The sequence below is a fragment of the Salmo salar genome, chromosome 04 (assembly GCF_965601325.2).
Source record: "Salmo salar chromosome 04, fSalSal1, whole genome shotgun sequence".
Lineage (NCBI taxonomy): Eukaryota > Metazoa > Chordata > Actinopteri > Salmoniformes > Salmonidae > Salmo > Salmo salar.
In genome coordinates, this window is record NC_138294.1 from 46,759,180 (window position 1) to 46,781,991 (window position 22,812).

At 42.8% G+C, this 22,812-nt stretch overlaps 2 protein-coding genes and 1 pseudogene across 9 annotated transcripts; all 3 read right to left on the reverse strand.

Annotated features, from left to right (window-relative positions):
* Window positions 1-42: 42 nt before the first annotated feature.
* Window positions 43-6,353, reverse strand: LOC106603087 (uncharacterized). 2 transcript variants are annotated; one of them, XM_014196274.3, is made up of 14 exons: window positions 6,211-6,353; window positions 5,956-6,108; window positions 5,617-5,702; window positions 5,345-5,441; window positions 4,969-5,252; window positions 4,694-4,857; window positions 4,461-4,601; window positions 4,264-4,335; window positions 3,996-4,107; window positions 3,435-3,493; window positions 3,192-3,342; window positions 3,014-3,089; window positions 2,307-2,892; window positions 43-2,205 (listed from the first exon to the last, which is right to left on the reverse strand). In XM_014196274.3, exons 2-14 carry the CDS (start codon window positions 6,070-6,072, stop codon window positions 671-673), a joined length of 3,480 nt encoding a protein of 1,159 aa, XP_014051749.2. In that variant the 5' UTR covers window positions 6,073-6,108; window positions 6,211-6,353; the 3' UTR covers window positions 43-670. The 2 variants fall into 2 exon arrangements, with proteins under 2 accessions (XP_014051749.2, XP_082830581.1); XM_082974455.1 differs by having other exon boundaries at window positions 5,956-6,312.
* Window positions 6,354-9,533: 3,180 nt separating this feature from the next.
* LOC106603025 (tRNA-splicing ligase complex subunit FAM98B-like) lies at window positions 9,534-12,008 on the reverse strand (annotated as a pseudogene).
* A 1,684-nt stretch (window positions 12,009-13,692) lies between these two features.
* On the reverse strand, window positions 13,693-22,701 carry LOC106603088 (heterogeneous nuclear ribonucleoprotein U-like protein 1). Of its 7 annotated transcripts, none has more exons than XM_082974472.1 (17): window positions 22,545-22,701; window positions 21,818-21,990; window positions 21,176-21,565; window positions 21,036-21,137; window positions 20,736-20,952; window positions 19,602-19,675; window positions 19,363-19,502; window positions 19,127-19,226; window positions 18,894-19,006; window positions 18,531-18,797; window positions 18,274-18,396; window positions 18,051-18,179; window positions 16,494-16,662; window positions 15,348-15,605; window positions 15,089-15,255; window positions 14,788-14,973; window positions 13,693-14,693 (listed from the first exon to the last, which is right to left on the reverse strand). In XM_082974472.1, exons 2-17 carry the CDS (start codon window positions 21,951-21,953, stop codon window positions 14,583-14,585), a joined length of 2,682 nt encoding a protein of 893 aa, XP_082830598.1. In that variant the 5' UTR covers window positions 21,954-21,990; window positions 22,545-22,701; the 3' UTR covers window positions 13,693-14,582. The 7 variants fall into 7 exon arrangements, with proteins under 7 accessions (XP_082830598.1, XP_082830597.1, XP_082830594.1 ...); XM_082974471.1 differs by having other exon boundaries at window positions 21,036-21,122; window positions 21,206-21,565; window positions 21,728-21,990; XM_082974468.1 differs by having other exon boundaries at window positions 21,728-21,990.
* Window positions 22,702-22,812: the final 111 nt, after the last annotated feature.

Genomic DNA, 22,812 nt, shown 5'->3' on the forward strand with positions numbered 1-22,812 from the left:
AGAGGGATAGACTAATCTAATGTAAATTAATAACTCAAAAGGTAAAAATAAATAATTTTATTCAAACTGAAATACATACATTTACACAAATGATAGTCAGATATGTAAAACGCAACTTGACAATAATAAAACACAGCAGAGACTATAATAAATCAAACACTTGAAAACACCTTAAAAAAGGGGCAATCAGTTGCTACATAATATAATTTACTTGATATGAGAATGATATTTACCCATTGATTGACAGCTTAGTAAATGTTGTACACCATCAGAACCCAAAATAAGCTTCTTTTACTCCAATGTTTGAAAAACAATGTAAACAAACACGATATAGTCTCAATACATGATTAAAACTATAATTGTTATATTATGGACAGGCAGTCCTTGCATCCATAGCTTTGTCTATACATTTGAGAGTGGTTACATTTCTCCAGGCCCATCCCTCGGCTTTTTACCGAAACAGGGAGGCCACTTTGTTATTGTTCTACTGCTGACTGCTGCTTTAAAATACTACTTTTCTAGGATAACCTAACTTGGCATAACAGACAATTAAATATATATAAAAATAATATAAAAAACATGGCATTCATGCGAGTGATCTTATTTTCCCCATTTTTAAACCCTACTACTCCGTTAGTTACGGAGTACCATTTAGTCTGTCCTGTACCCCTCAGATCTGCAGAGGGTCCCCTGTGGCCATGCTAATCTCATGGACGGGCCAGCAGGGCGAGTCTCTGTAGCGTCTCTTGGTGGCCGGGAGCCTGAACTGCAAGACTGGTGATGGAGAGAGTTCAACGGGGACAGAACCCCCATCACTCTCACTGACCCCCATGTCTATCTCTATGAAGCCAAAAGTCATGACAGAGGAAAGGGAGCAGTTAGCCACCAAGTGTGCAGTGTAGAGGTCAGTTGATGTTCTGTCTAGTGGTGTGGGAGAGGGTCCACTGGGAATGGGAGAGCATGTTTCTGTTTGAGAGAGAGACGAGGGCTTGGAGGGAAAAGGGAGAGGGAGTTTGACTTCTGTACTTTTGGACTCCTGCTGTAGGGGGGCCATGGTCTGAGGTGGAACATCTAAGACCGTATCGGTCAGAAACGGTCTATTCACCTGCATTGGAACTGTGATGCGTTTCTCTTGCTCCTCCTTTGGATTGCATGTATTCAAGTGCATCTCCAGCAGATCATCATGTAGCTCTGACTCCTTAGGTTGTTCCTCCACAGGTTCCAATTGTCTTTCCTTGAGATTCAATTGTGATTCTTTAAATAGCCCTTGGCAGGATTCCTTGTTCTGCTTTGGATTGGGTGACGGAGGACCGCACAAATCCTGGATGGTCTGCATGAGGTTTTCCTGTTGTAGTTGAGGAGTATGTTGGATTTCAAACTGTCCCTCTTGGGCAAATGGATAAACACTAAGAGCGGGCTCTGGAGGTGGACATAGGACTGGCTCACTGAGGCTTTGAACAACCACTGGCACCTCTTGATGATTTTTAGAGGCTTGTCCTGGCCAAGGTCTGGGAACACCATCATGACTGATGGAGCGTCCAAACCGCCGTGCTCCCTGCCGGCGCAGACGTACAACGCTCCGCTGACCCCCCTCCCGTTGACTCTCATGCAGGACATCATTGAGCTGAGGTTCAGGGGGCCTTGGAGGAACCCTGGGGTTACGGAGCAGCGTTGTCAGAGCGTTAAACCGTCTGATGCGCTCTGCTACAGACATGTGCTGGTGTGTCCTCTTAAACCCCAGTCCTGACTCGGTCACCTTCCCTTTCTTCACCGGCAGTTGAAGTGTGTCCTCAGAGACTCCATCTTCTTTCTCGATCATCCAATCTGTTTTCTCTTTCTTGTAAATTTCATCTTGAATCCTCAGTTGGTCCAATGTCACCTCGGGCATACTGATGGAGCGACGAGGGTGACGGGGCTTCTGACTGACAGATATATCCACTTCTGACTGCTTCTTGCTTAGACTCACGTCTTTAGGGTCCTCTTTTATCCCAACCTGCTCTGGGCCCCTCAATACATGGTTCGTTTCATACTGTCTAACGGTTTCCTCTATTGTCTCGTTTTCCAACTTGACACCAGAGCATTCACATGATTCCCCAGCTTGTGTCCTGATAGGGGAGTCCAATGTCGCGAGATCTAGGAAGTGATCAGGATTTTCAGCAAAGCTGTAATTCAGCAGATCAGGCTCATCCTCCACTTCATTCCCCACTAGAATTGAATACAGATAAAATGTCACATTGAGTATTTAAGTGACTAACATGTAGATACATGGATGTAACTGAAAAAAATATATATAAAAAAATATAAACCTTGTCCTGGGCAATCAGTCATTATGACAGGAATCCTGGCTCGTCCAACCTCAGAGCTGGATGCTTCAGTCATACCATCAGTCATTATGACAGGAATCCTGGCTGGTCCAACCTCAGAGCTGGATGCTTCAGTCATACCATCAGTCATTATGACAGGAATCCTGGCTGGTCCAACCTCAGAGCTGGATGCTTCAGTCATAACATCAGTCATTATGACAGGAATCCTGGCTGGTCCAACCTCAGAGCTGGATGCTTCAGTCATAACATCAGTCATTATGACAGGAATCCTGGCTGGTCCAACCTCAGAGCTGGATGCTTCAGTCATACCATCAGTCATTATGACAGGAATCCTGGATGGTCCAATCTCAGAGCTGGATGCTTCAGTCATACCATCAGTCATTATGACAGGAATCCTGGCTGGTCCAACCTCAGAGCTGGATGCTTCAGTCATACCATCAGTCATTATGACAGGAATCCTATATGGTCCAACCTCAGAGCTTGATGCTTCAGTCATACCATCAGTGACCCTTATATTGCCCATGATCCAATTCTCAGTGTCATTCCCAATGGATGTGGGGGAAGGGTCCTGAGAATAAAGTCGTAGAGAAAGTAGATAAGTCAAATAATAGAGCTCAGCGTCAAAAGAGAAGCATGAGCAACGTGAAGACCCAGTGTTAGGACAGAATATTGGACAGCGCCAGACTTACAGGGCTGCTCCAGATTGTCATGTTGAAGAATCTAAGAGATGTCCTTCGATGAGCCTTGTCCTCCTGCCCCGGATGCCTTCAGGAAACACAGATACAGTCAGACACAAAAACAAGGCAATAGACAAACAAGGGTTAAATATAAGAACTAGAATCAATGCTTATGATGCTTTAGATTAACTTGTTTGATGTTTTATAATCTTTCTTGTGATTCCTCCTCTTCTCTGGGGCAGTGAGAGTGACAGAGAGCTCGTGCTCCCTACTGCCCTCCACTCCACTCAGGACAGAAGTGTGACAGCGGGTAGGGCTTTGGCCGACTGCCGCCTCGGAATCTACTGGGACAGTCAAAACATAGAACTTGTCATACAGTATCTTATGCGACTGACTAAAAGCTATTCTGCAGTACAGGCTATAAATACATCACCATTGGAGGGTTGTTTGCTCATGGATTGGTTGTCTTCTCTAAGGTCATGGATAGACCGTCTGGTTATACAGAGAATAATAATATTAGCATCAATAATAATATTAACATCAAATTGATCAGAAATACAGTGTAGACATTGTTAATGTTGTAAATGACTATTGTAGCTGGAAATGGATGATTTTTTTATGGAATATCAGAACAACAGTTTTCAGCTGTGCTAACATAATTGCAAAAGGGTTTTCTAATGATCAATTAGCCTTTTAAAATGATAAACTTGGATTAGCTAACACAACGTGCCATTGGAACACAGGAATGATGGTTGCTGATAATGGGCCTCTGTACGCCTATGTAGATATTCCATAAAAAATAGTTTCCAGCTACAATAGTCATTTACAACATTAACAATGTTTACACTGTATTTCTGATCAATTTGATGTAATTTTAAAAATGGACCAAAAATGTGATTTTCTTTCAAAAACAAGGACATTTCTAAGTGACCCCAAACTTTTGAACGGAGTGTGTGTGTGTATTTATTTTTTACAGACAGTTAAATGCAAGTACCTTTTTTTAGCAGAGCTCTCAACATCAGGGACAGGATCTTCAGTCGATTTTCGTTTAGATGTGACTGGTGATTCAGGTGTTTTGTGGTGAGCAGTCTTTGTATTTTGCTGGCCTGTGAGGTCAAGGTTATAAAGTCAGAGGCAACACACTTATTGGCCCTTACTGACGACAATCATTTCAGCATCACTTTTTACTAAAAGCATTTGAACTTTGCAACCGGTTAATAAGCAGCAAAAATCATATCATTACCACAACATTATGCACGTACTGTCTGGGGGATGTAAAAGGCCAGTGTGAGTGCGGCCTGTCTTCAATTTACTGAGAGCATCCACAAATATCTCTGGAGAGATCAAGCAAAAAAGTATAATAATCTGAATTGAATTCATACATTTTCCAGCAACGTATTTATTCAGAAATTATTATCACAGTATAAACCTCATTATCCAGTCATTGCAACACTCTCACCTCCAACACTTCGCCTCCTTTGATGTGCTAAAAGTCTATACACACCAAGTCCTGCCCTCTCCTGAAACCTCCCCCCATCAACTGGGGGTGTGGAGGACTCTGCTACTGTTGCCATGTCCATAATAGAAGGAGGGACAACACCTGGGGACATATAGAAGAGTGAAATTAGTATCAACTTTAAGTCTTACATCCGTCATCAGCTTCTATACAAATGTATATTTCTCTAAACTTACCAATGCGATCAGCGTGTATTATGAGTTTCTTGATCACTGCTGCTTGTCTATGCAGTCGTCTCTCTGTACCTGCGGTCAGTTTAGAGCCCCCAGCTGGACAATGTAGCAGATTAGGTGCAATCACAAGAGCCAGATTGCCCACTTCCATACGATTCTCTTTACATCTAGTGAATGTGAGGGATAGGAGATGGTGGAGAAACTTAGGCACAGAGAGACACAGATCTCCCTCTCGAAGCCCAGATAAAAGAAGAAGTCATGAATTTCTAGAAACAAACCTTTGAGCCGTCTGTCTCAGGAAGGTGCAGAAATATCGGAGGGCCCGTGAATGCGAGGGGGGGAACAGGGCTGTGAGAAGAAGAGCTCCATCCTTGCCCTGCTCCTGCCCCCCCTCCTCCTCCTCTAAGCCCTGTGCACGACACAGTGGCACCTGTAGCTCCATAGGGATGAGGGGCGAGGGCAGCTCCCGTAAGAACTGCTTCACAAGAGACGCCACATCACAGGGCTGCAGAGTGGCTGAATGTGGCAGAGAAAAGACTGGCTCCCCCTGCTCCAGGAAGGCCTGTCATGAGGAGGTAGAGCATCAACATAAAAAATATAGACCCATGGAGGTAAGAATTGACATTCCTGCACATCCCTCCTGTGCAGCCTCACCCTCAGAGCTCGCATCCGACTAAACGACCCGGTCTTTCGAAACAGCCCTTCAGTATGAAGATGCTGGGATAAAAATTCACAGGCATCCACCAAGAACCTATGGAATAGTTAGATCACTCAAATGGAAGTTTTAAGTCATGACCAACCAAAACTTTGGGCTTTCAGTTGTTCATTGTAATCAGAATAGGCCACATTAGATTTTACTTTATTTAAATCACATCTCCCAGTTATGACTGTATTTAAAGCAACAATAACAACTCAAGTTTACATACTTTGGCACTGTCCCACTCATATCAGTTAAATCACACTGTGGCAGCAATATCAGGTCCCGACCAAAAGCAAATTTAGATTGGTTCTCCTGAAAGACATCCATCAACAACAGATCATGGTGATGTGCTAAAAAGGCTTTCGACAACAAATCAATACCTCAACATTGGTAGTTTGCAAATGATGACTGGTAAATTTGAATATTTAAGAAACGTGACCTTGACAGTAATCAATCACGTAATCAAAAGTCTGTGGCAGCATATCGTGTTGTGGACAATGGAAAACATGCTTTATTGACGCATTGAGGTTGACTGTTGAGCAAACATATTGGCCTTGTTGGTTACCTGTCTGACAGGGTCGCTCGTGTATGGCCCATTCAAGAAGTTCTTCCAGTTTTTCACGCGAACTCCAGATGCTTTCAACGCGTGTATCACGGCCACCACGCGTAGACGGTCGTCCATGGGGTTTGGCGTTGGTAGATCCAGTTAGGATGTGTTCTGTAAAAATTAAATAAGTTGAAAGTAGTGACTTTTGAAAACTCCATCACTATTAAAAACCGACATTTCGTCAGAGCTAGGTAGCAAAATTATGTAGCCTACGTTGTTGCACGTCTTTGAGCCTTTCATCCCGCCGCCATAAAATTAGATACTTCCGGTCACCTGTGCCCAAATAAGGCGTAATGTAGGCGTGATGGGCACGGTTCACAGAGACGCTTGTCTGTTCTGAAGTCACAAATATAGTTTGAAATGGTCAGTACATAATGAAAAAGAGCCCCATACATACCCGCCATAGCAGGAGATGGAGCATATTTCACATTTATTGACATTGACTCATAGGGCATTTTCTTAAAAGCGTGTTAACAACCCTCGCAAACTGCCGGTCCAGACGGCATCTCTAGCCGCGTCCTCAGAGCATGCGCAGACCGGCTGGCTGCTGTGTTTACGGCATATTCAATCTCTCCCTATCCCAGTCTGCTGTCGCCACATGCTTCAAGTTGGCCACCATTGATCCTGTACCCAAGAAAGCAAAGGTACCTGAACTAAATTACTATCACCCCGTAGCACTCACTTCTGTCATCATGAAGTGCTTTGAGAGACTAGACAAGAATCATATCACCTCTACCTTACCTGTCACCCACTTCAATTTGCTTACTGCCCCAATAGATCCACAGACGATGCAATCGCCATCACACTGCCCTATCCCATCTGGACAAGAGGAATACACATGTAAGAATGCTGTTCGTTGACTATAATAGCTCAGCATTCAACACCATAGTACCCTCCAAGCTCATCGTTAAGCTTGAAACAACTGGGTCCTGGACTTCCTGACGGGCCGCCCCCACGTGGTGAAGGTAGGAAACAACACCTCCACTCCGCTGATCCTCAACACTGGAAAGGGAAATACCTAGTCAGTTGTACAAATGAATGCCTTCAACCGAAATGTGTCTTCCGCATTTAACCCAACCCCTCAATCAGAGAGGTGCGGGGGGCTTTTGGCACCTTGGAACAGTGGGTTAACTGCCTTGCTCAGGGGCAGAATGACAGATTTTTACCTTGTCAGCTCAGGGAGGCTACCTGCTGCTACTGGGGCCCCACAAGGGTGCTTGCTTAGCCCCCTCCTGTACTCTCAGTTCACCCATGACCCACCCAGTTCACCCACGACACAACAGTATTGATTACTAACAATGACGAGACAGTCTACAGGGAGGAGGTGAGGGCTCTGGGAGTGTGGTGCCTGGAAAATATCCTCTCACTCAACAAAACAAAGGAGATGATCGTGGACTTCAGGAAATAGCAGAGGGAGCACCCCCTATCGACGGGAACGTAGTGGAGAAGGTGGAAAGCTTCAAGTTCCTCGCCGTATACATCACTGACAAACTGAAATGGTCCACCCACACAGACCGTGTGGTGAAGAAGGCGCAACAGCACCTCTTCAACCACAGGAGACTGAAGAAATGTGGCTTGGCACCTAAAACCCTCACAAACTTTTATAGATGCACAATTGAGAGCATCCTGTCGGGCTGTATCACCGCCTGGTGTGTCAACTGCACCGCCCGCAACCGCAGGGCTCTCCAGAGGGTGGTACAGTATGCCCAACACGTCACCGGGGGCAAACTACCTGCCCTCCAGGACACCTACAGCACCCGATGTCAAAGGAAGGCCAAAAAGATCATTAAGGACCACAACCACCCATCCCACTGCCTGTTCACCCCGCTATAATCCAGAAGGCAAGGTCAGTACAGGTGCATCAAAGCTGGGACCGAGAGACTGAAAAACAGCTTCAATCTCAAGGCCATCAGACTGTTAAATAGCCATTACTAGCACATTAGAGGCTGCTGCCTATATACATAGACTTGAAATCCCTGGCCACTTTAATAAATGGAACACTAGTCACTTCAAATCAAATGTATTTATATAGCCCTTCTTACATCAGCTGATATCTCAAAGTGCTGTACAGAAACCCAGCCTAAAACCCCAAACAGCAAGTGTAACCGATGTGAAATGGCTAGTTAGTTAGCGGTGGTGCGCGCTAATAGCGTTTCAATCAGTGACATCACTCGCTCTGAGACTTGGAAGTAGAGTTTCCCCTTGTGTTGCAAGGGCCGCGGCTTTTGTGGCGCGATGGGTAACGATGCTTCGTGGGTGTCAGTTGTTGATGTGTGCAAGGGTCCCTGGTTCGAGCCCAGGTTGGGGCGAAGAGTGGGACGGAACCTACACTGTTACACAAGCAATGCAGGTGTAGAAGCACGGTGGCTAGGAAAAACTCCCTAGAAAGGACAAAACCTAGGAAGAAACCTAGAGAGGAACCAGGCTATGAGGGGTGGCCAGTCCTCTTCTGGCTGTGCCGTGTGGAGATAACAGCACATGGCTAAGATGTTCAAATGTTCATAAATGACCAGCATGGTCAAATAATAATAATCACAGTAGTTGTCGAGGGTGCAACAGGTCAGCACCTCAGGAGTAAATGTCAGTTGGCTTTTCCTAGTCGATCATTGAGAGTATCTCTACCGCTCCTGCTGTCTCTAGAGACTGGGACAAGTAGCACATCCGGTGAACAGGTCAGGGTTCCATAGCCGCAGGCAGAACAGTTGAAACTGGAGCAGCAGCATGGCCAGGTGGACTTTAATAATGTTTACATAGCTTGCACTACTCATCTCATATGTATATATTCTATTCTACTGTATCTTAGTCTATGCCCCTCTGACATTGCTCGTCCTTATATTTATATATTCTTAATTCATCATTCCTTTACTTAGATTTGTGTGTATTGGGTATATGTTGTGAAATAGTTAGATATTACTGCACTGTCGGAGCTAGAAACACAAGCATTTTGCTACACCCGCAATGACATCTGCTACCAATAACATTTTATTTGATAAAAGTTAACAGATCTTAGTGTGCAAGTTGTTTTCTTATGATGACAAAATAAGAAAAAAGTACAAGGAAGTACTTGTCTTTATTTAAACAGATACTGCTTGATTACTTTATCTTTTAAGAAATGTAAATCAAACGATGAATAGACTCTAGAGGGTGGTAGGTAGCCTAGCGGTTAAGAGTGTTGGGCCAGTCACCGAAAGGTTGCTGGCTCAAATCCCTGAGCCGACTAAGTGAAAAATCAGTTGATGTGCCATTGAGCAAGGCACTTAACCCTAATTTCTTCTGTAAGTCGCTCTTGATAAGAGGGTCTGCTAAATGACTCATATATATATATATTTTCTCACATATAAAAAAAATACAATGACTTGTATCCATATACTCAACTTCCTATTTGTCCAACAAAAATAATATTATATAAAACGGTTATAGTCTGTCCTTATTTACACATGCATCATCAAACATAGTACAATTTAATTAGAAAGTGCACATTCAAATCTACACATTGTTTATGAATTTGACTTTTAGTAAAATGTCAGAATGCCACTTTTGTGGATCTGCATGAATAATGTAATCTCCCCCCTTGTGGGTTTGTCTTTCTATCTCCATTTTGATCAATTCTGACACATAATTTCAGTCTTGTTTTTCTTTTTTTCCCAGAAAAGTTCTAAATGTTGCTGACGTGGCCCTTCACGTCCTCCTCCATGCCACCTGCCTCATCCCTCTGTCCAGCCCTCCCACATGGGCCTGGGGGCCTCAATTTCTCTTGGCCATCCAACCCTGAATGGTACACCACCCATCAATACCTTCACAGAGACAGAGGAGGAGAATCAGAGCAGTTTCTCTCTTTATCTTCAATATAAAAAAGTCAAACACAAAACTCAGAGTTACTCAGCTATAGTATACCTTGTAGACTGCAGTGCTTTCCCCTGCCTTTACTGGCAAAATGTAAGACTGATCCTTTCTTGCTGCAAGCAGAAGAGACGGGGAGACAAGGGGAAGCGATGAGAGGGGAGGTATTGAAGCATGCACAGCACTGCACTGCGCAGCTGTGGAGAACATGGAAAAAGGTTCACCATTAATATAGCTATTAACAATACAAATAAATATAACCAAACAATATATTTTGGGGATATATAAGCGTTACTGTGAAAAGTCTACATCCATATGCACTTCATATAATTATGCTAAATGTTCATGCTGACTGACTTACACAGACGTCCTCATACTAATTTTCCTGCTGACTCGAGCTGTACTCATCTTCTGGTTCTGACTTCCTCACTGCACTTTGCTGTGCCCATTTAAGTGCTGAAAATGATGTTGCTCTTCTCTTCCCTGAGCTCACAAGCTGAGGCCAACATTTTGCTCCTGACAACAAGATGTATTTTAGCGCTGTAAGGATACAGGTCAGTTAACAGGTCCGAGCCCAATTTCCCGATAGCGTTGGAATTTAGGTTTAGGAATGGTTTAACTATGCATCTTTCACCGATTTGACAGACCATTGCGCATATGTTAGGCTACACATCATGAAATATATTGAGACAAATTACAGACAGTAGCCTACAAGTAGAAAAATATAACGTGATTGAACATGAAACATATTTCAATATGATTGAAATAGGCCTATAGACTACGGTTTATTTTATTTATGTTTTCACTTGAAGCATATTTTATACATCGCTCGTTTGTATCAATTGCAGACATCGGCAGCTTTGTATTTGTTGTCAACTTTGTTCTGAAGTTATCCGTGGTCCCAGAGAGACGGATAAACCATGTGATGTTATGTTTAGCGGAGATCTAAATATGTATATGTGACGCGGGAGGGCAACAAAGCATCCACTGATGCACTTCTATGAGTAGTCTGAGGCAAGCGTTACACGGAACCCAAACCGGCTGCGCGCGTGCGCCATCGTGCATGCATGTATTTTGTCCCCCCCACACCAAACGTAGGTTAAAATATCAAAACAAACTCTGAACCAATTATATTAATTTGGGGACAGGTCGAAAAGCATTAAACGTTTATGGCAATTTAGCTAGCTTGCTGTTGCTAAAGGTTTAATGCATTTCGACCTGTCCCCAAATGAATGTAATTTGTTCAGAGTTTGTTTTGATATTTTAACCTGCGTGTCGTGATCGCGTTTGGTGTAGGAGAACAAAATACATTTATGCACCATGGCGCACGCGCGCAGCCGGTTTGGGTTCCGTGTAGATGACGAGCGTTAAAGTACAACGTTCATAACGATTGTTTTGGGAAACAGCTCGGAGATGTAACGATGCTTTTGGGAAACCGGGCGCTGATTGAATACGGCCCTTAGAGTTGGAGAGGTAATATCTTATCACTCTATCATATTTAGCAGATATGATCTGTGCCTTGCCCAGACTACTCAGGGTGGTGCGCGTTTAGCCCTACAAGTGATAATAGGAACCAGATCAATTTCTGTGCTGCGCACACGCCTCTGAGTTGCACTGGCTCGTTCTGCAAGATTTGAGAATATGTTTGCGCACCATTGACTAGAATTCAATCTTTGCGCTCTAGTGCTTTTAATGTGGGCATAGATTTAGCCTGCATATTAACTTTATTTTAGTATACAGGCGATATTGCATACCTTTTTCTTCTCTCCCTAGGCAAAGGACTGAAGCGTAACCTGAAAACGTTTGATTATCATTTGGCGTTGACACTGATAGTCCTCCAATAGATCTTGATTTATCTTCTGGATTTGCCTCTAAATGGGTTTTAAAACATATAGAGAAATGAATCTCCTAGTGAAAAGGCTATAAAACTCAGACATTCTTCAGCACTGTCATGAGGAAAACCAACCCCCTCCTTTGACAAACTACCAATTGCTCAGACTTGAGATTGGTGTCCAGCAGAGGCTCTGTCATATCCACCTGAATAGAAGTCAGTGAGAGAAATCTGCATCCACAGCACAATTCTGCTGACACTTTGAATATCACATTCCTGTCGGAGTCCGTCTCATCCTTACCTGATGGCACACATCTGTAAGCAGAGAAGACTCCTCCATGTTTAGCTGTCAAGCTCCCGCCTATTCCTCTTTGGATTGGTGGATACATCTCGTTATTTTAACTTTTTTTTTTTTAATATTCGATGAGGGATGTTGATATAAACCCCCTGTATTAGTTTGGACTTAAATCGTCTAGGAAATCTATGGCAATACTTAACTGGCTGTCCAGCAATTACCAACTTAAAAGTTTGAAGAATTTAAAAATGTGTAAATATTATACAATCCATGTCTGCAGAGACTTACCCAGAAAGACTCACAGCGGTAGTCACTGCCAAAGGTGATTCTAACATGTGTTGACTCAGGGGTGTGAATACTTATGTAAATTAGATATCTGTATTTAATTTAATACATTTGTTCATTTCTAAAAACATGTTTTCACTTTCATTATGGAGTATTCTGTGTTGATGGGTGAGAACAACAATTGAATCCATTTTGAATTCAGGCTGTAACACAAAATGTGGAATAAGTCAAGGGGTAACGTTATGAGTACTTTCTGAAGGCACTGTGTATATATATATATATATATATATATATCATTTTATTTTGCCACAGCAAATAGTGTTTTATAAGCTGTGAGCTGGGGATCCCTGAGAAGATGCATGACACCATAATAAAAATAAATCAAATCAAGCAATATTGCTTCTGCTAGCTAGTCTTCAGATAACAAGTCAACATATCAGTTTTCAATATACTCGCCCAAATAGCATCTTGTTCCTTTCTCTCTCCATTATATTCACAAAACCCTGAAACTAGCTCTTGCACTTACTGTGAGTAATGTTCGTATTCAGGCTTTCGCAAATGTTTTGTTTACAAAAACACAGAAACTCTAACTTCCTGTTTCCATGTGTCGATAATTGAGTCAAGATGATGCACCGATGCGAATGTCAAATTGTATCAAATCACCACACATGACATATACATGAAATATCCACTTCTGTGTAGTTCTTAATTTGACCTAAATTGCAATTAACTCATGTGCATTGGGGCATTTGTAATCATATTAGTTGTTGCCTGCAGTGTTATACTGTGTTGGGGGAAAACGACCCCTTAATGTATTTTGTGAGAACCAAAAAGCAACATTTGGTAAGATTTAGATATGTACATAGACAGTACTGTCTATCCTGAGGCAAACACATTTTAACGAGAAGTGGGCAGAAATACGTTTTTTTTTGATCGGGGCAAAACACCCCCTCAATAGGGCAAACTGACCCCTGAAGGTTAGTGTGTAAATCTATTTTATGTGTTACTTTGACATTTAAAAGCTAAAGTCAAGGTATTTTAATTAAATAAATCAAATATCAAAGTAAAAAATGACACTACACATCTCACTATTAATATCCTCATTATGATGGGGGTGGGGGGAATATTATATCAATGTATTCAAAATTGTTTTGAGATGAGACAAATTCAATTTTTAGATGAGCAAGAGTAGTGGCAGCCAATGAAAGTGTAGGGGAAAAATGTGGTTTCTGTGAGAATTATAGGAAGTTAAACCCAGGGAGGTGTTTAACCCCAAGCCACCTAATTACTTCTTTACCATGTGCCTTTAAAAACACTAACTTTTAGGTGTCCAATGTTATAGCTGTGTGGTTCTTGTAATGATCCATAATTAAAATCTGGACTTTTGTGAGCTGTACTCAAGGAAACAAGACAGAAATCAATAAAAAAACTAGAGACAACCAAATAAAATTACATTTTGAAGTAAAAATCTTCAGATTATATTCTCAAATACAAAAAGATTACATTTTGTTTGAACACAGAACCATATGCAGATACTGTTTTACATACATGGTATACCGTTTTACAAGCACACAAACTAGTTATTGATCACAAGATTCAAAAACGACTTTAGGGACATGTTACAGAATATTTTAAATGGTGTGAAAAATGCTGGTAAATGTGGGTTTTTACAATCACTGTCTTTTTATACACGTTATAGGAAAAACAGTCATCAAAATGCCTGTCTTCAATTTCAATAAATATGGGCAAAATATTAATGGTTAAATCAAAATGAGAATAATAAGTCCAGACTCAACACCAAATTCTTTAAAACGTATGGTTCTTTGATCTAAAACTAAAAAATGTCGTGTCAATGGCAAAATATGAAAACAAAAACAATGTTGTCCAAAAATATTCCATCTCTTAAAAACACATTGAAATGTACACATGCAAATCCCAGCTACCTTTTATGAGCTCTAATAAACATTCACTGCGCAACACTGAACTGTCCTACATCTGCATGTTAAACTACACCTCTGTTGCTCATTTCAAATAGCCAACGTCTAGAACAGGCAAGAAAAATAAGCTGCGTGTTACTAAATTGTTGCTGGACCTACTGCAAAAATAATGCTAACGTCGTGGCGTGGCAAGAACAAAGATCCTGGATCTAAAAAGGCAGGGAAGAAAAACTGAACCCTTACATTTTTTTTGAAAATGTAAGCTATAAGAAAGCGAAGGCTAATCATTAAGAAGATGTATGACAATTAAAAGGTAGAGGTCTAGCCTGCAGGCAGGATAAGCAATGGAATGCTGCTGAGGGAATGAGATCCGTCTCATCAGCACACTACTTTAGGCCTACTGTGTTCCCTGGGGGCCCTGAGAACCCTGGCTGTAGTTTCCATATTGGCTGTAGTACTGATTCCATTGGCTCTGGTTCTGGTAATACTGCTGCCACTGCTGTGCATACTGGATCAGAGCGAGCAAGACATTATCAACACAGTTTTAGACAGGTGAACATGATATATGGGACAACCTAAGAAACTAGGTTGGCCCGACTCACCTGTTGATACTGCTGGTTGTAGGTCTGTTGCTGCTGGTTGTAGGTCTGTCCAGTGGCAACAGGAGCAGCGGAGGCGGCAGGAGTTTGGCTGTAGCTCTGGCTGTAACCTGGGTACTGGCTGTAGCTGCCGTAGTTGTAACCCTGGTTGTAGTTGCCCTGATTGTAACCCTGGTTGTATGTCTGTGGCTACAAATGAAAACATACGATGTCAGAAAGTTTGAAGGTCTGGTGAAGGGTTGACAGAGGAACAAATTCCAGAGGGAGAACCACATGTAGGGAGATGCCATTTAACACAGTTTACCTGTCCTTGGCTGTAACTCCCAGTGGCTCCCTTGTTATATTGTCCTTGGTGGTGCTGATTGTAGCTCACTCCAGATTGCTGGTTGCGGTTGTAGCCATGTTGTCCTCCTGCAGCACCATCACGGTTGCTCCCCCAGCGGTTCTGCTGGTAGCCTCCATGGTTATACCCTGTAAAGTGTAAAGCAAAAGCAGTTAAGAAGGCTCACTAACACGCAAAAAAATTATTTAAAAATAAATTCCGCAGAAACCTTCCACCTCACCTCCTCTGAAGTTGCCACCTTGACTCTGATAGCCTCCCCTTCCTCCTTGGGGGCCACCACGGTTGTCATAGCGCTGGTAAGGTGCACCGCGACCACGGAATCCTCCTTGGCGGTTGTCGAAGCGTTTGTCTGGGGGTGGGCCGGCCTTGCGGCCCTCCTCATTGTATTGCTTTACCAGTGTGTCAGCCTGTTCTCGTTGCAGCTCGATGAAGGTCACGTTGTCAAGAAACTCACCAGCTTCTGGGAGCACAAAGTTGGCTACAGGAAGCAGAGGGGTAGGCGTTGTCAGGACGAGTATAGCGGCGCCGTCGAAAGAAAGAAAATCATTATTACTATCTGATAGACAATACTAGGAAGGGGTAGGAAGGGAAAAGAGGGAAGTGGGGGAGAGTTATACCAGAATTGTAGCAAAACATTACCTCAAGGGACAGGGGAGAATTTGCTCCAGTTTAGGGAGGAATTGTATTTAACTAGGCAAGTGAGTTAAGAACAAATTCTTATTTACAATGACAGCCTACCCCGGCCAAACCCTAACCTGGACGACACTGGGCCAATTGTGCGCCGCCCTATGGGACTCCCAATCATGGCCGGTAATGATACAGCCTGGAATCGAACCAGGGTCTGTAGTGCCTTAGACCGCTGAGCCACTCAGGAGACCATAGAAAAATAACTAAACTAAGGAGAGTGATGAATACGTAGCGTTTTCAGTTGTAAACCAGAAGCATAGCTTACGGAAGCATAGCCTGTGGGCGTATGTCCTCAGTTAGTCCTTAAGTAATAAATGTCGATTTTTTTCCCCCACTCCCCTGGTACTGGAAATTGCACTGCCAATGTTTTTTTAAATTTTCAATTAATAATCTATTAAAATCTCATCCTTCAAGGGTCAGTATCCAAACCAACACTTGAAATGGATGTCACCCTGCACCCCGAGTTTGCAGTGCAAAATAGATGAATGAGAAAGATGAAAGAAATGGTTGAAAATAAGAGAATGATAGATGATAAAGGGGGAAATAGTGGGAATAGCTCTTTGAAGGGGGGCGGGGGACGGGTGGGATCTTCCAAGTTTCGATAAAACAACAAAAAAAAACATAGGAAATGCATTGTCTTTGTGTGGTTTTTAATTTTTGTTATCCATGGAATTCCTACCTTTCATTTCAAATACAGCATGATCGGGAACATCCTTCCCTTCCTCATCAGATCGCTTTAACGTTCGCTCTTTTAAATCCTCGTCCGTGGGACAAATTACAATAGCCTTGCGTTGAAAACCTTCAAAAGGACGCATTTTTCGTCTCTGGGCTGATCCATATACATTTGTCTAGCAAAGTTGACAAGAAAGAAGTAGAAGCTGTTTATTATTGTTCACTTGTCTCTGCTTTTGTTATGGCTTTGCGTTCCATAGGAGGGAAATTGGATTCCTGCAACGATGAAAGTGAGTTTTCCCCCCTCCCCCATACTGTTCTGGAACTACATATGGTTCTATCTCACAACCCAACAACTTACCTTTGTGTCTGGAATCCATTTCCTGGGAGAAAGAACTTTGGGGACCCATGTTAGCCATCTATTGGGTCAATTCTTGCAAGTTCTCAACTGGTTAATGTTTTCAATGAAAAGTTAGCTACTTAAGGCCAGAGTCTACATTACAAAATAACAGTTGCGTTTTTTTATTTTATTCTGTTACAAAAATATGCTGCATCTTTTAATCTATTTTTGCCATGTTTACAACGCACCCTTACAAGGTTGAGCAAATAGATTCATGTGCCCATTAATCCCTTCTGCCACACAGCTCACATTCACTTCCATATAATTAACAGTTGAAAAACTAAATCTGTAAAATCAATTGAATTGTTTCCAGGTAAACTCTTAAGGACAATCAATGAACTGTTTTTGGAACTATTCTCTGTGGCAGGTATTTGCTATGCCACTGCTCTGATAATGACCTCTTTAAAAAGAATCAACAAATAATGAATCGTTTTTTAAAGTTGCGTAATATTTCAGCTACAATAACAGGGTCCCCATTTACTTACCAGAACTTACCTGTTTGTCAATAGCCCAACTGTCTCATGACAATAACAACAGACAATACCTACCTGTCAATACTCACTTACTCTGTGGCACCCATTAGAATGTCCAGGACCTTACCTACCTTGAGTAACTTGAGCAAACGCCCTGAAAATTCAAACATGTTAGTTCACTTACCTTAAGGTTTTATTTATTTAACATACAACATTAAACAAGTTCCATATGCTGTCTGTATGTATAAATCAGCTATCATACATCAAAGGTGATGTGAGTTTAAACTTGAGCTAATCTTACAGTTAACGAACAACAGAAGGTGTATTTCTTACTCACCACCCGGCAGTGTTTACTTGTTTTTCAACATCTTATTACAGACATGGACTATTTGTACAGCTTATAGCTCTTTAAACAGGACATAGAGAGGATATCCCCCCAAAATATTGAGTAAAAACATACAATTGCAATACTGCTTTCATTTAAGCAAAACAGAAAGAATGATTTCAGCAGCATGTTCAGGGTGATAACTTCCAGGAGTTCAGATGTCGATCAAGGCCTCTACACTAGAGAGACCGCATCACAGAGTGCATTAATGGACATGTGCATCAGTGAACAACAGTGAACAGGGTTGGGAAGGAGGGAGGGTGAGCATAGTATGGGATGAGTATGGGGTGAGAAATCAGACAGTACCTGATCCAGGATGTAGTTACGCTTCTTGCGGGCAGCGATCTGGATCAGCCTGTTCAGACACTGTGTGGCCTGCTGGATCAGGACATCCCACCGACCAGAATAGTTCTTCTGACGCCGCAGCCCCATCACCTGAGGGTGGAGGTTTTCATTACGTTAGAGGGGAACTTGACACTAAAAGACCAAGACTAAAGGATTCTGTGTTCAAACAAAGATAACAACTGACCTTCATCTTCTCCATTATGGCGTTGGTGCCCAGGATGTTGTAGTTCTTTGCAGGGTGCTCCTCCGCGTGCTTCAAGGCCCAGGTGGTTTTCCCAGACGCAGGCAGGCCAACCATCATCAATAGCTGGGGTAAAACAAGAGGGTCAAACATGCAATTGGTCATGGCATCTCACAGCTACTGATGACAGAAGCAATCTAGTCTAATGAATACAAAAAAAATCATGATCCACTTGATGATCCAACATGGCTGGCACTCACCTCACAGTCAGCCTTGGTGGCAGGCCCAACAGTCCCCCGCATCCTGTTCTCCAGAGGGACGTCCTGAATGAAGGTGTATCCCTCAGGCAGGGGGAAGAAGGGCTCCTCTTTCTGGCCAAAGTTGAATTCAATGGCACAGTTCTTCACAAGAACGTGGGGAAAGAGTGGCCGCTCGGCCAACTCCTCCCGTGACACACGGAAGGCCACATCCAGCCACTTGCCGTTCTTTGAGAAGGCCATCTCCACTTCCTCACCGCTATCGAAGTCCTGAACAAGACATGGAGAGGAAAACGTTTAGGCTTATTGAGTACTCAGCTTCTATTAGTCTCTAAGTGAATCTTCTGCAACATCACAAATACTTACAATGTAGCACCCAAGGACATCGTTTTCACCAAACTTTTCCCCGTAATCCTCGAATTTACACTTGGAAGATTTCTTGCCAGTTCCTCCATAGCCATAAGAGAACGGTTCTTCACCTGTAATGGCAGTACAAATAGGAGTTTGTGTTGTTTCAAATCACATAAAATATTGATAATAACAAGGACATAATCCGGAATGTTCCAGCTCAAGTACAGAAGCATTTTTTTTAAACTGACCGAGCTGTGTGTTGCAGGTGTCCAGAGACCAGCCAATGCGCACTACATGAGGATCAGGCTCACTGCTGGGAAGGTGCTTCACAGAGATCTCCTCGTTTATCTGGGCAACAAAAACATGCACCAAATTATTATTCATAAAAATCGAATGAGACTCGACGCAAAAAATAATATATATATATTCCATCTGCAAAGCACCGAAGTGAAATGCAACTTAATTTAAAAAGGAAATACTCTACCTTCATTTCAAAGCAGACACGTCCTTTGTTGACACCATAGGAAGCTCGTGCACCTGACCACAGGTATGCAAAACCTTCAATGGTCAGCGGGTATCCACTATACCGGTCACGTGATACCTTGAAGTGCAGATCGCAATTATCTGTGAAAAGCAAAAAACCTCATCAAAAGTCAATAATAAACCATTTAAACCATTCAAACAAATCCTACTACCATCCCGAAACATAGTACTTTCACTCACAAGTATCAATGGCCACAAGAGTGTCATCAAAATCTTCTTCCTCTTCCTCTGCTGGAGGCTGGGGAGAACGTCCCCTATGTGACGAGAGTGTGGAGCATAAGCAAGAGGTGTAGTTCTATAGAATGTTTTCAAGACACTTTAGTGAAGTAGTTTTCAAACTACCGATGTGCACGGATATTGGAATATCCGAGCGGGCGTTAGTATTGGAATATTGTGTGAGTATAATTTGTTGTGCCAAAACATTTTATGGGCTTGTTTTAACACTGGAAATGCTTTTTCTAAATTAAATTATAATATCAATGTGATACATGTCATACAAGGATATACCATGACATTTCAAATGTTTTGGGGCGGCAGGGTTAGAGCGTTGGACTAGTAACCGAAAGGTTGCAAGATCAAATCCCCGAGCTGACGAGGTACAAATCTGTCATTCTGCCCCTGAACAAGGCAGTTAACCCACTGTTCCTAGGCCGTCATTGAAAATAAGAATTTGTTCTTAACTGACTTGCCTAGTTAAATAAAGGTAAAATAAAAACAAATAAAACATTTAAAAAAATACTGGTAGCCTTCACATTGGTAGCTTGTTGTTTATGTTGGCCAATCAAAGCGGCTCAATGTGTAGTGAGAGTTCACTATTGCAATGCAAAACAGAATAAAATGACTGAATTAAAAGTTAGCGAAATTAGAAGGAGTATGCTACAACGAGCAACCAACAGGTTGGCTGTTTTATCCGAATGGGTTTGGGGGGAAAATCACTAAATGTGGCCTCAACTAGCTTTTCAGTGTAGCTAGCTTCTCTAGGCTACTCCAGTCAAGACAGGCACTGTTATATGGGATGATAAATAACATCGTGGCTGCTACAAGTTAGGTAGTCTTGGCTGTACTAGAGTAGCAGCTCTCTATGCCTCCATCTGCTCGCTCCAATCTCACAGGCACCTCCGCAGATGCAGCAATAGAGCGCCGGCCGTTCCCCTCGCACAGGTTAAAAAACTTGAGTTAAAAAAAACATGCATTTCAAATATCCGGATATCCAACAAAAATTAATGATACTATTTGAATAGTGAAATTATTTTAAACCCCCATCCCTATTTCAAACTTGTTCCACTTAGAAACATTTTAAACACACACGTGTACCTTTTTTCCTCCCGATGTTCATAGTATCCATAACCGCGGCCTTCATCGCATGGCCTCTTACGGTTGTATCGGTTATCCTCCGTTTTGGTCTGGGTCGCCTGCTCAGCCTCCCATTCATTGGCTGGCTCTGGATGATGAGCCCTTGGCTGCTGTGGCTCCTTCTCTTCCTTCAACTGGTCCTGCTCCTTTTTCAACTCTGCTTTCATCACCAAGTCCTCTGCACCAATGAGGTCAATGTTGTCAATAATTAAGGCTTGAGCAACAGTGTGAATTGAGAGAATATACCAAGCATTTACTGACCTGGCTTAATTTCAGGCATCTCCACAGGCTCAATTGATGCAGACTCCAGTGGCTCTTGTTGCACAGGTTCTGGTTGCACTGGCTCTGGTTCTTGTTGCACAGGCGTTCTGGTTGCACAGGTTCTGGTTCTTGTTGCACAGGTTCTGGTTGCACTGGCTCTTGTTGCACAGGTTCTGGTTGCACAGGTTCTGGTTGCACAGGTTCTGGTTGCACAGGTTCTGGTTCTTGTTGCACAGGTTCTGGTTGCACTGGCTCTGGTTGCACTGGCTCTGGTTCCTGCATCTCCGGTTCTAGCACCTGCGGCTCTTGTCTTTTGTCCGACTCATACGCCTGCGGAATCTGTGGCTCCATCACATCTTCTGTGAAATCGACCATCCCATATCCCATTGTAGGGACTTGACCACACATCTGTGCCCCATCCCGGCTGTCTTCTTCACTCTGTTCATTAGCACCATTCGCCGAATCAGCCTGCGAGACAAACTGTACTTCATTGTTCTCAATATCTTTTTCTTCTTCCCCATCATCTTTACCTAATAAAGAAAACAGTGTCAGTATCACAAGCTGCTTGTTTTCCATATTTGGAGTAGTACAGCAGTTTCATCTGCAAACAATCTGTGAACAACAGTGGACGTGGCTGTGTTGGTGCAATCTTACAACTGTCTACATACACTTTGAACAACTAATATTTGTACCGTCATCACCATCTCCAGCGTCTCCGCCAGTATCGTGTTGCTGATCCCCCTCCTCCCCAACATCGGCAATCGGTGGCCCGTCCCCCTCACCTGCAGCCTCCGCCTCAAGTGCTGACTGCAACCTTGAGACAAGATCCGCCTTCAGGCCACGAGTATCCAGGCCTCGCAGCTGAAGCGCCTCCTTCAGCTCGTTGACTTTGAGCTTCTTCACATTGATTCCACTCATTTTTCATGCAACTTTTTCAGTGATCAGAAATTCCAATCTATAAGATATTAATGCACAGGCAAGGAATTCAGTTTAGAAATGTACTTAACCGCCTGGTAGTGGTAACGTTAGCTAACTAGCTAGTTACTGTTGTTAGTTACACATATTATTGCCCCATCTGAGCTAGCTAGCTCGCTATTTCGTTGCATTACAAGACCATGCATGGACATCGCTCGCGTAGCAAAAACATACAATACGCTGCGAAACAACGCACGGGTCAAAGGCCAACAGTTTCCTTAAAGTTAGCTAACTAGCTAGGTAGATTTCTACTGGAGAGCCAGTCTGACGTCACCACACACCAACACAACTAGCTGTATACAAAAAAACATGTATTTTTTACTTTACCTTTATTTAAATTAGGCAAGTCAGTTAAGAACAAATTCTTATTTACAATGACGGCCAATTGCGCGCCGCCCTATCACGACCGGTTGTGATACAGCCTGGAATCGAACCCGGGTCTGTAGTGACGCCTCTAGCACTGAGACCGCTGCGCCACTCGGAAGCCCATAGATAGTATAGTGTAGCCAAGAAATGTTTATTTACATTACTAACCTCTTTCCTCACCCCTATAATGTCCTTGCTAAAGATTCATGCAGCGACCAACTCAACTGAAACAAAATGGACGATTTTGTCGCTACCGAAGCCCTCCCTCCACTGCGAAGCTGTAAACATCTTTGCGCCGCCTGTTTCTTCTTCTTTCAGTTTTTATTGGCGAATCGCAACCAACTGACAGCTGCATACATCGCCACCTACTGTACTGGAGTGTGAGACTGGTCACAACCTATCTATGCCTCCATATTTTCTTAACTAACCCAACATT